The sequence below is a fragment of the Engystomops pustulosus genome, chromosome 1 (genome assembly GCF_040894005.1).
Source record: "Engystomops pustulosus chromosome 1, aEngPut4.maternal, whole genome shotgun sequence".
Classification (NCBI taxonomy): domain Eukaryota; kingdom Metazoa; phylum Chordata; class Amphibia; order Anura; family Leptodactylidae; genus Engystomops; species Engystomops pustulosus.
In genome coordinates this window covers 32,760,796-32,773,303 of record NC_092411.1, presented here as the reverse complement: position 1 = coordinate 32,773,303, position 12,508 = coordinate 32,760,796, and the positions used below count along the sequence as shown (strand labels likewise).

The window sequence follows — 12,508 nt, the reverse complement described above, 5'->3', positions numbered from 1 at the left end:
TTCACACGTCACCAGGCGACTTGTACTTGTGTTTTGGTGTCACTGCGTCTAGTGCGGTGTCCGCTGCAGGGTGGGAGATGCAAAACCTACTTATTCTCATTACTCTCATAATATATGCAGATTTATTCTCATCTTTTATTGTAATGTTGTCTATTGGGCATTGCTCTGTTGTGGATTTGCGTAGAAGACCAAATGGGTGTTACCCGTAGGAGGCGTGTCCTTACACAGCATAATAATATCCAATCAGAGCTGACACACTGCAGGCACACGCCTCTAGTAACGCCTACTTGGCTAATTTCTCTTAAATTTCTAGGATGAATAACGGAGAAATGGTAGAACTCGGAAACGCAAGAAAAGATGATCCAGAATACGTAAAGAATAACCAAACTTTTAGCCAAATGTTATAAAACACATTGTAGATGATAATAGTAAACTGTGTAATATACTTTATTAATGAATCCTGTTCCAGTTTCCTTCTTTTTGCTCTTTTTTTTCCTTATTTAAAGGGATGAAGGACTGTATGCAAATGAGCCTGAGGGGCTCCATGCTCCATAGGTGTTAATGGAGACAGGAGCCTCTCAGGCTCATTTGCATAAAGCCATTCATCCTGGTGGTGGATGTTCATTAAATCAGTTTCTGTCCTGTATCCACTGACAACTGAGAGATCAGGGTCTAATGACTTAAAGGGGTTGTTTTGGTTTAAAATATATCCAGTCCGTGACTTCTCTGGCGGTCCCGTTGTCCCGTATCACCGCCTGTCGGTTCTGTGCCTCTGTTTGTATACATAGTCAGGGCCTTAGATTCAATGCTGTATCCAGCGACCCGAAGTAATCAGATCAAAACGCCTGCCAACGGAACCGAGGCACAGCACTGACGAGCAACAGTGCGCGACAATGGGAGGGCGGGGGAAGGTAAGTTATTTTTGTGTTTTCTTAGCCATATATATATATATATATATATATATATATATATGTGTATACCTAGACAACCCTTTTAATTCCTGGATAGTCTTATCTGCTTAGAGAGATCAATCGTCAAGGGTAATATTCTCAAGGTATGGAAAGAGTTAATCACTGGCCTCCTTATCTGTCTGAAGTGTAGGGACCTATGAAGGCTTTCATATTCACTGCAGGAGAAAAATCAGAAAAATGAACAGAGAAGCTGCTTTTCCTAGTATGATATTTTACTGTTATCACCTGCTTTTATTAATTTCTGAATGAATAATGCATCAAATGTTTAGATACTCTTTAAAGGAAATCTACCATTTGATTTGATGCATTATGGACCAAACATACCTTGGGAATGCTGTAGCTACGTTGATGCAGAAACATATCTTGTTTAATCCCTGAATTGAGTAGTTTTGCTGAAAAAAATAATGATAACATTCAAGACCCTGGAAAAGCTGGGTTGGATTCAGCCATCGAGCTTCCTGAACTGTCCAGACAGGACTTATCAACCTGAGCTAGATCACTCATACACAGCAGCAGGGGGATGGTGCACCGATTGATTACTTCTGCCTGTGAGGCACAACACAGTGATTACATCATTCTCTGGAGCAGTGCATAATTAATGTGACAGGAGAAGCACTGAGTCCAGGCACAGGAGTGACACAGCCTCATTATCTTTCAGCAAAACCACTCAGCTCAGGATTTAAACAAGATATGTTTCTGCATCAGTATAGCTACAGCATTCTCAAGGTATGTTTGCTTCATAATGTATCAAATCAAATGATAGATTTCCTTTAAATGATTGGGAATAAAAGGAGAATTTCCAAGTTTTCAAGTTTGAGTACCTGGCCCCTTATTCTAGTTATATATGAGCAGAGCTGCAATACCTTGGCACGGCCACTATACAGGGGAAGCAGGGCTGGCTCCAGGTTTCAGTGGGCCCCTTTTCATGTAGCGGCATTAGACATTCAGAAACTAAAACAGTCCCATGTTTCACAGTCTTAGAGCAGTAAACTTAAAGGAAACCTACCAGTTAGAATGGTAGGGGTAAGCTGTAAGTACCGAGCACCAGCTCAGGGTGAGCTGGTGCCGGTACTTACTTTCGTTAGTGTTATAAACCGCGGTATTGCGGTTTTAACACTTTTTAAACTTTAAAGCAGAAGACGCTTCGGCGCTGCGTGCGCACGATCGTGCGCCTCCATAGGAAATAGCGGAGATGTTCCCCGCGCACGGTCGCGCGGCGCCAAAGCCTCTCCTGCTCTAAAGTTTAAAAAGTGTTAAAACCGCGATACCGCGGTTTATAACACTAACGAAAGTAAGTACCGGCACCAGCTCACCCTGAGCTGGTGCTCGGTACTTACAGCTTACCCCTGCCATTCTAAATGGTAGGTTTCCATCAAAGCTGTTGGGCCCCATGTACAATGTGTATCAGATCCCCAACTATGATGCATCATTTATAATACAACATACATTATGACCCACTAAGTAACCACGATTCACTCACCGCTCAAAAGTAGCCACGTAAGGCAAAGTTTTAGACAATGAATCCAGATATAGTACAGTTTGGGGCTTTTATATGGGAGTTTTTTACTAGTTCTGGATTTTTGTATATTTTTTAGTAACTGGATGATTACAGATAAATTGGATGTTGACAAACTGCCTCTAAAAATACACTGTCCCTAGCAGGGCACTCCCAATTGTTGTAAAGTTACTCCCTATTAAACCCTAAAATCTTCACTAGTTTATCATACCAAACAGCCCCTCGTGGTTATTTTGTGTTTGGCCCCTCGTGGTTATTTTGTGTTCGGCCCCTCGTGGTTATTTTGTGTTCGGCCCCTCGTGGTCATTTTGTGTTCGGCCCCTCGTGGTCATTTTGTGTTCGGCCCCTCGTGGTCATTTTGTGTTTGGCCCCTCGTGGTCATTTTGTGTTTGGCCCCTCGTGGTCATTTTGTGTTTGGCCCCTCGTGGTCATTTTGTGTTTGGCCCCTCGTGGTTATTTTGTGTTTGGCCCCTCGTGGTTATTTTGTGTTTGGCCCCTCGTGGTTATTTTGTGTTTGGCCCCTCGTGGTTATTTTGTGTTTGGCCCCTCGTGGTTATTTTGTGTTTGGCCCCTCGTGGTTATTTTGTGTTTGGCCCCTCGTGGTTATTTTGTGTTTGGCCCCTCGTGGTTATTTTGTGTTTGGCCCCTCGTGGTTATTTTGTGTTTGGCCCCTCGTGGTTATTTTGTGTTTGGCCCCTCGTGGTTATTTTGTGTTTGGCCCCTCGTGGTTAAATTATATACAGCCCCCATGGACGAAATGTGGTACATAAAAAGAAGATTTGTGGGTAAGGAACATCCCGCTTTGCCCCCTCCCCTCCCGCACTGTAAAGGCAATGTGATTGAGCCCTTACTTGAGCTGATGCCCTCTGCACATTGGCATGGGATGCGAGGAGATGTAATGTAGGTCATTATATATTCTCTTAGTGGCTCTGGCCTTTGGGCTCCCCTTGGCATCTTCTATTATTCTTAGTAACCTGTTTCCTTGTGTCCTCATTAGGTCCTGGAGTGCGGTGTCTGTGAAGACGTCTTTACATTACAAGGAGACAAAGTACCTCGCCTTCTGCTGTGTGGCCACACGGTCTGCCATGACTGCTTGACTCGCCTTCCTCTACATGGCAGAGCAATACGCTGCCCATTTGACCGACAGGTTACTGAACTAGGTAAGAAAATATGGATTTTATGTAAAAAAATAAAATTAAGAAATTGGTGCTATTTAAAGGATAATATCACGTATAGTATATCTAGATTTAAAGGAAATCTATCGTCAAAATCCATCATGATAAACCAGGCACACTGACTCATAGATCCAGGCACCGGGAATTATGCTAATGAGCCACAAGGGCATTACCAGAGCCCCTCTGTGCTGCAGATTCACAGGCTGTTCCATTGTGCAGGAGGACATCCCCCTCCAACTGTGTGAGATTTCAGCCGGCAGAGTGAGGGGAGAAGTGCAGAGCAGGAGGAGGAGACAGTGTAACAACCTGTGAAGCTACAGCACGGAGGGGCACTAGTAACTAGTAGAAGGATGGAGACCATGGATATATATAAAGAAGATTATGGACAAATATAAGAAGAGTGCTGTTGGTTTATCATGATGGATTTAAGGTTGAACTATAACATAATCAGTGTGTAATTTGATGGTAGTAGTAAGTATTAAAATAAAAAGCCCGGGTCAGAAGTAGCCAATGGTGGAGACTCTGGTTTCAAAAGCTGGTGCTTTGTCTTTTTCGATTAAGAAACCATCTAAAAATAAAAGCAAGTGTTCCTGGATGTCTATAGGGTCATACCTTCATGTACTCACCTCTAAATAGACCATACATGTCTGTGATACAGTTCATAAACTGATGGGTTAAATCCAATGTCTACTACTTGGGATCAGCTCACAGGGGATTGGCTCGTTCATTGATAAAAGTTTTATCTTTACTTTTGTATTTGGGGAGGGGGGGGGTCAAAATTTAAAAAATAATGCAGGTTACTTATCTTTCTCTCTCTCCCCCTGACACTTTCTTAACTATACAGGAGACTCTGGAGTTTGGGGTCTAAAGAAAAATTTTGCTCTACTCGAACTGCTTGAACGACTCCAGAACGGTGCGAGTGGCCAGACCGGATCCTTGGAAGAGTCTGTAGGAGGATATGGAGAGGTACATGTGCCTGACCTGTTCCTGCCAAGAAACTTGGGTCCTTAACGTGGTGGAGGGAGACTTGTGTTACCAGTATATATATTCCATTCTGTTTCAAAGTGAAGAATAAAATACATTGTTGTACGAGGTGTTAGGTACAGTGTGCTGAGATTCAGGGCAGAGGAGGAATATGTCCTGAAGACTTCTATTGGGGTCTATCGGAGACGTATAACTAAGAGTAACAAGAATCGTTACCACTAAACTAACAGCTCCTTCCACTACATGTAGGGTACAAAATGTCCTTATTTATCTCTTAAAATGCACCTCTAAAGTTATGTGAAATGAGCACAGAAGAGTCATATTTTGATGAGTCAAGTTTAGAGAATGCAGGGGAAGGTCAGGTCATGTGCTCTCATCTAAGGTTCTATATGTGATTTTAGTATCATACACAAGATAACAATCTCATTCAGATGTCTAACAGAACTGAAGAGAAGATGTTAAAGTGGTGAATTCCTCAAGGATGCTCAACAGTCCTCCAACCTACCCCCCCCCCCCACCTAATAAATCGAGCAGCAGGTCGAGAAGGCATGCTGACGTCTTTGGCACAGACCGAAGTAGTTGAGTACTGAGCAAACGAGTGTCCTAACAAATATTGTTCAGCTTACCCCGTGCAGACTCAGCTTGTTAGTCCCACGTGCACCGCAGTAGTCCCGACACTGATAGTTTCCAGCACCACACACAGACCATAAGCAGGGAAGGAAATTAAGATAAAGACTTTCTTCTTTGATTTGAGCCTTGTTAAAAGCAGATGCAGCAAGGATTGCAGTGCAAAGATTACAAGTACCGTGCTCAACTATCTCCGTCAGCACCATAGAGGTGAATAGATAATAATCTTCAGATTTTTCCCAGGATATCATGTTAATATAAATAATGTGCTAAAAAATGTGCCAAGATTGGCTAGTTTTTGGACTCTAAACAAAGTTTGCTGTAGCTTTAAATCGTATTGGCTTCTTGTGACGGACAATGTGGGTTGTAACTTTATGAATAAAGCAATGATCACTAGTGATGGGAATTCCGGCTCTTCTTAGCGAGCTGGCTCATTAGGCTCCACTCACTAAGAAGAGCCGGCACTTCTGGCTCCTGAACGACTCCCTATTAAATATATGATAGGGCAGGGCAGTCAGTCACCCCACACCACTTTCAACCCGATTATATTGGCTTAAAGGGGGAGTAGGTAGACGTTTAGGTGCGAGGTTTAGTGAGCCGACTCACGTCATTCACGCAGATGAAGCGACTCTTTGTGCTGGCTCCTTTGCGAATGACCTGCCATTAATGATCACTTATTGGGGAGAACTTGGGGGCCCCTGATGTTGTGATCAATAGGGGTAACAATGCTCAGGCTCCCAGTGATAGTTATCCACTGTCATGTCTAGATTTGAAATACAGATCATTAGTAGAAGGACATAAAACTTGTGATATTTCAGCTAATTTTATTGTTTCAGAGTGTGGTGCGCTGTGATGAAGATGAGGGCCATGTGGCATCAGTCTACTGCACCGTGTGTGCCACCCACCTCTGTGCCGACTGTGCCCTTCACACCCACTCCACAAAGACTCTCGCCAAACACAGACGTGTGCCCTTAGCTGACAAACCCTACGAGAAGACCCTGTGCACCCAACATCAAGTTCACGCCATTGAGTTTGTGTGCTTAGAAGATGGCTGTCAGACTAGCCCATTGATGTGCTGCGTCTGCAAGGAATATGGAAAACATCAGGGTCACAAGGTAATAAGAAATCGTTGTGGAGGCGGCTGTTACATTCTTTATGTGCAGCACGGTGGCAATAAAGAATAATAAAATTATTATTTTTCTTTATTTGGGTTTCCAAGACTGTAACATTACTGGGACAAGCCCATCCTTTAAAAAAAAAAAATAAAAAATTGTGTTTGGATCGGAAAACCTGGCAAAAAGTGATGATGAAAAGCTGTGGATGTGCAGCAGTGAAGCAGAACTGTGTTTGTGCAGTGATTAAGTTGGGTGGATCCTTAGTATGGAAACTTGGGGGGGGGGGGGGGACAGAAAACTCGTTTAACCAAAGTTTCGACAATAAATAGTGATGGCTCAAGGTTTGAAGCTTGCCTTGTATGCCTGAGAACAAACCCCCGATGTGCCTCAAAACTAAATAAAAGGGAAGGGAATACCAGAGCCTGTCATTAACATGGAAAGCTGTTATGATGGGTTATAACACAAGATCAGTATCATAATGTACCCGATAATACTCTACCATGAGCTGTAATAGGGTTACTATGGTATACATCTACTCTTTTTCATCAGCTTTAAATCGGACAACTCTTTAAATAATTTGATCCAATTTATTTAATATGTATGAATTACATAGAAACCTACATCCATGCATATCACAGGAGGAAACTGGATAGAAACTCATCTAATTTTACTGTCCCCTTACATTTAGCATGCCGTGCTGGAGACCGAGGCGAGTCAGATTCGCGCCTCCATATTGGACATGGCGCATTGTATAAGAAGCTTCACAGAAGAGATCTCCGAGTATTCCAGAAAACTCACTGGCATCGTCCAGCAGATCGAAGGCGGAGAACAGATAGTGGAAGATGGGATCGGAATGGCCCACACTGAACATGTAGGAGATATATTGTGTGGTTTCACTATTATATAGAGTCATTACCTGTGTATAAGATGAGCCTGTATCATTATATTATTGATTTTAATATAAATGATTAATATGATGACATATGTCATACCCCATTACTTTTCCAATAGGTCCCCGGTACAGCAGAGAACGCCCGCTCTTGTGTGCGAGCATATTTTTCAGACCTGCATGAAACGCTCTGCCGTCAAGAAGAAATGGCGCTCAGTGTAGTGGACGCTCAAGTGAGAGAACAGCTGATCTGGCTGCGGCAGCAACAAGAGAACATGACCATCTTGTTATCGGAGGTGTCCACCGCTTGTCTGCACTGTGAGAAGGCCTTGCAGCAGGTATGTCTCGGTGCATAGCCAGTGCATATGCTGCTGTGTACATGGTGTCATTGTATTAAGTTGCTAACTTCTGCTGCCACACGTTGTCACACAGGATGACTGCCGGGTGGTCCTGGCCAAGCAGGAGATCACACGACTACTGGAGACCCTTCAGAAACAGCAGCAGCAGTTCACCGAGCTGGCCGATCACAACCAGCTGGATGCCAGTATTCCCGTCACATTCACAAAGGTAAGGTCTGACCTAAGACACGGTTAGGCTGCATTCACACGAACATATGGGGGACATATATACGGCCGCATATACGTCCCCTATAGTTCACTATGGCGCCCGGGCTGGGTACAGTGAGCTCAACGTGTGCTCTCCATACTGTGCCATGGCCGCAAAAAAGCCTGCTCTGTCTCTTGGCCGTAAGCACGTTGTGCGCCACTATTTTGTAAGGGGAGGGGAGGGGCGAGCAGCACTCGCTTCTCCTCCTCTCCACCACACCCATTGGCTTCTGCCAATGTTCAGGGTTTTAGCCCCAGTGATGTCATTCTCCTTATCTGGACAGCGACATCATTTGGGACCTGCCACAGTGTATGCTCAGTGGCCGGGGCAGGGATGCAATATGTTGCATCCGTCCCCCATAGGCTCCAATTACCTCCACTGAGTCTGCTGCCTGTAGCTTGATATGTCTTCCCATCCTCTGTTTCTCATAGAATACAATGTATTGTATCCCTCCCCTGGCCAACGCTGAGCATATGCTGTGGGAGGACCCAAGTTATGTCACTGTCCATATAAGGGGGTAACGCCAATCACTGGCTGCTGCTGATGTTCACTCCTCCTTAAGCTTTCAGGGGTGAGGGGGACGAAAAGGAAGACGTATCCCACTGTAGGAACACACAGAGGCACAGCACTTCTAAAAAGTTAAAAACCGCTACAAATACTCACGACCCTCCTATTCACCCCTTTCCCAGCGCTTGTTTTCACTACGCTTGGCACGCCGAGATGATATGCTTGGGCTTGGTAAGGGTAAAATAGGTATTCCTATTTGAAAATCCCACTTTCATATATGGTATGGGGTGACCCCTCTAAAATTTTTTATTAAAAATGTTAAGTAAGACTTTGTACACTTATCCCTTTCCCACTGTCCAATCCCCAGTTATCAAAAGAACTAAGACCAGTAGGTAGTGATGAGTGGACCCGAACTTCCCATTTGGGTTCAGATGCGCACCCCGCAAACTGGACACATACGAATGCCCCTGGCAAATATCCATGGCTTTCATTGGCCAGTGGTGTCTCCTTGGCCAACCAAAGCCATGGCTGGTAGATAGGGGCGTATTTTGCCAGATTGCCTATCCAGAAATGTATCCGGGTTGGGCAGGACACTCTGGAACGGAAAGAATTTTCATTCATTAGCTGTTGATAAGGATCAGGGTGATGAGCAGTATGGATTCTTACAAGTCTTATGATTTATCTTTATGGGATGAAGCATTTACTCACTGAATGTATGTAGATTATTCTGTATAGTCGAATAATCTTTGTTTTCCAGGACAACAGAGTTCACATTGGTCCAAAAATGGAAATCCGCGTCGTAACATTAGGTCTGGACGGAGCAGGAAAAACAACCATCTTATTCAAGCTGAAACAAGATGAATTCATGCAACCCATCCCTACAATTGGTTAGTAGTAGTATAGTTCTGTTTTGGTGTGGGGTGGGGCGGGGCGGGTCAACCTCTGCAGGGGAAGTTTGCAAAACATTTAAGAAAATCAGCTAAAAAGTAGGTACAGACATCCATTAAAGGAAATCTACCATCATTATAAACCAGGGACACTTACTCATAGATCCGGGCACTGTGACTGTGGTAATCTACTTATATTTGTTATCCATGGCCGCCTTCCATGACTTTCAAAGTATGCTAATGACCCTGAAGGGTTCCTGGGGGTCCTCCATGCGGAAACTTCGCAGGCTGTTACAATTAGTAGATCAGGTCTCCTTCCCCCTGCTGATGATACATTTCAACAGGGGAATAAAGGAGACAATATCTGCTCATTGTATTATCCTGTGAATCTGCTGTACTGATGAGCTCTGCTAACATCCTCAGAGCCCATCAAGCTCATTAGCATCATTTTAAAAGTTGATTTTAGAAGGAAGGAGACCATGGATAAGAAATATAAGAAGATTACCACAGTCACAGTGCCTGGATCTATGAGTGAGTGTTCCTGGTTTATCATGATGGATTTTGGTGGTAGATTTCCTTTAAACCCTTAAAGGGGTTGGGTTATCATTCCCTTTCCTGTTTAGTGGAGGGACTGAAAATACTTTTTTCTTTTCTTTTTAAAGGTTTTAACGTCGAAACCGTTGAATATAAAAACTTAAAGTTCACTATTTGGGATGTCGGAGGCAAACACAAGCTGAGACCCCTATGGAAGCATTATTACCTTAACACACAAGGTGAGTGCGCCCGCGGTCACGAGATCAGATGGTGAGAAGTGACAAACGATCCTGAGTATTGTTATACTTTATTCCCGTCTTTTCAGCCGTAATATTCGTAATAGACAGCAGCCACCGAGATCGTGTGACAGAAGCTCATAGTGAACTTGCAAAGCTCCTGACTGAGAAGGAATTACGTGACGCCCTGCTTTTAATATTCGCTAATAAACAGGTAACTGCTCGTGTCGTAGTTTCAGGGGTAATACCGCTATACTGCCTGTGCACCCATAAATAATGCCGCCATATAACTATACGTGCTAAGAGAAAATATCCACACACCCCATAAACCGAACGAAGGCCAATAGTTTGCTGCCTTTCCGGCAGGTGTTAGCATGACTGTGTATGACCACCTATTATGAGCCTTATTTATAGGGAATCTGTCAGCCCTTTTGACCATACAAAGCTACACACAGTGTTAGGTATTGGACTTGTAGAGTTGTGTAACCATACATTGTGTGTGTGTGTGTGTTGTTAGTAGCACTAGGACTGTGGAAAAAGAAAATGCATTTTTATTCCAGGTTTGTAGCTGGACTGGTCGTGTGAGATATCTTCAATGAACACAGTATAGGCAGTAAAATCTGTAATATTCAAGCAGAAACTCCAGCAGCAGTGACTCCAATTACAGGGGAAGGAGTATGAAGCGGTTCAGTGAAGACCTCTCACGCACCAGTGCACCACAGTGTTCCATTTCCAGCTACAATCTTGGAATATTATTGCATTTTTCATACAAAGGTACCATTTCACAAATCTTCCAAGGACAATACCTAATACTGTCTGCCGCTTTATAAGGTTGAAATTAATGGTAGATTCTTATTAACGCTTTTCACATATTTGGGATCCCCTTGTACTGCCAACATTGATGGAGAAGTTGAACAGGCAAATATGTCTGCACCACTCACTTTTATGTAATACTTTAAATAAGGGCATTGCGCATGCGTCATTATAATTGTTGCTGGAGCCCTAGAATCTTCTAGGGCTCCAGAAAACATGAGGCCGTGCACTCAGCAGTCTGCAGGGAAACAAAGAAACTATCTCTGCCACACTAAAATTGTGTTAAATTAGCAGGGCTAACAATGTTGGAACCAGATTGGAGGGGGGAAGTCGGGTCTATGAGTATGGTTTCCCATAATTCTAGTATTTTAAAGGGGTTGTCTACTGCCAGCGAAAAATAAATACTTTCTGTATCAATTCTAGATCTCTGCTTGCTGTCATTCTAATAGGAAGCTTCATTGTTTATTTCCTGTGGATAAAATTGAGCCGTGCACCTGTGTGAGATCACATGACCAGGGATATAATGAGTCGTGCACCTGTGTGAGATCACATGACCAGGGATATAACGAGGTGTGAGCCTGTGTTACATCACATGACCAGGGATATAACAAGCCTTTCACCTGAGTGACATCACATGACCAGGGATATAACGAGGTGTGAGCCTGTGTTACATCACATGACCAGGGATATAACGAGGTGTGAGCCTGTGTGACATCACATGACCAGGGATATAACGAGGTGTGAGCCTGTGTGACATCACATGACCAGGGATATAACGAGGTGTGAGCCTGTGTGACATCACATGACCAGGGATATAACGAAGTGTGAGCCTGTGTGACATCACATGACCCTGGATATGACAAGCCGTTCACCTGTGTGACATCACATGACCATGGATATAAAACAAGCCGTGCACCTGTGTGACATCACATGACCATGGATGTAACAAGCCATCCACCTGTGTGACATCACATGACCAGGAATATAATGAGCCGTGCACCTGTGTGACATCACATGACCAGGGATATAACGAGCCGTGCTCCTGTGTGACATCACAAGGCCGGATTTATCCATTGGAAGTAAACTATAAAGCTTCCCATAGAATGGCAGCAAGCAGAGATCTGTGAGGAATTGATACAGAAAGTATATTAGACAATAGTAGATCTCTTATTACACAAACAATACATATTATTATTAGCAAATATACTGTAGGTGGACAACCCCTTTAATTCATGATATTCATTGCATCTGCATCTGTAGTGATTTCCACCATTCTGTGCTTTCTTGTAGGATGTAGCGGGTGCCCTGTCGGTGGAAGAAATGACGGAGCTCTTGAGTCTTCACAAACTGTGCTGTGGGCGCAGCTGGTACATCCAGGGCTGTGATGCCCGCAGTGGCATGGGGCTATACGATGGCCTGGATTGGCTTTCCAGGCAGCTGGTGGCTGCGGGTGTACTGGATGTGGCGTAAATGTGATGATCCGGTGGCACTTGTTTAGGTGTATATCTGTGTTACGTCAGTAACTCGCTTCTTACTGAATGTCGTGCCGTTATAAGCGTCCATCGCGGCTAATATCATACGGGCTTCTCCAGTGTCCGTGTATTTCAATGCAATGTGAACGTCTAGGAATAACCATCCTTACATGCGA

General features: G+C 43.9%; 1 protein-coding gene across 2 annotated transcripts in view; it reads left to right on the top strand.

The window, feature by feature from the left end:
- The window catches only part of TRIM23 (tripartite motif containing 23), a 12,743-nt gene extending 235 nt beyond the window's left edge, over positions 1-12,508 (top strand). Inside the window, exons 1-11 of one of the 2 annotated variants that reach the window (XM_072137240.1) lie at positions 300-371; positions 3,485-3,647; positions 4,507-4,628; positions 6,110-6,388; positions 7,077-7,259; positions 7,400-7,615; positions 7,710-7,844; positions 9,148-9,277; positions 9,940-10,050; positions 10,137-10,261; positions 12,151-12,508. In XM_072137240.1, the coding sequence (XP_071993341.1) occupies positions 315-371; positions 3,485-3,647; positions 4,507-4,628; positions 6,110-6,388; positions 7,077-7,259; positions 7,400-7,615; positions 7,710-7,844; positions 9,148-9,277; positions 9,940-10,050; positions 10,137-10,261; positions 12,151-12,330 (1,701 nt within the window). In that variant the 5' untranslated portion in view covers positions 300-314 and the 3' untranslated portion in view covers positions 12,331-12,508. Of the gene's footprint in view, positions 1-299; positions 372-3,484; positions 3,648-4,506; positions 4,629-6,109; positions 6,389-7,076; positions 7,260-7,399; positions 7,616-7,709; positions 7,845-9,147; positions 9,278-9,939; positions 10,051-10,136; positions 10,262-12,150 lie in introns of those variants that run through there. The other variant, XM_072137245.1, reaches the window with a different exon arrangement.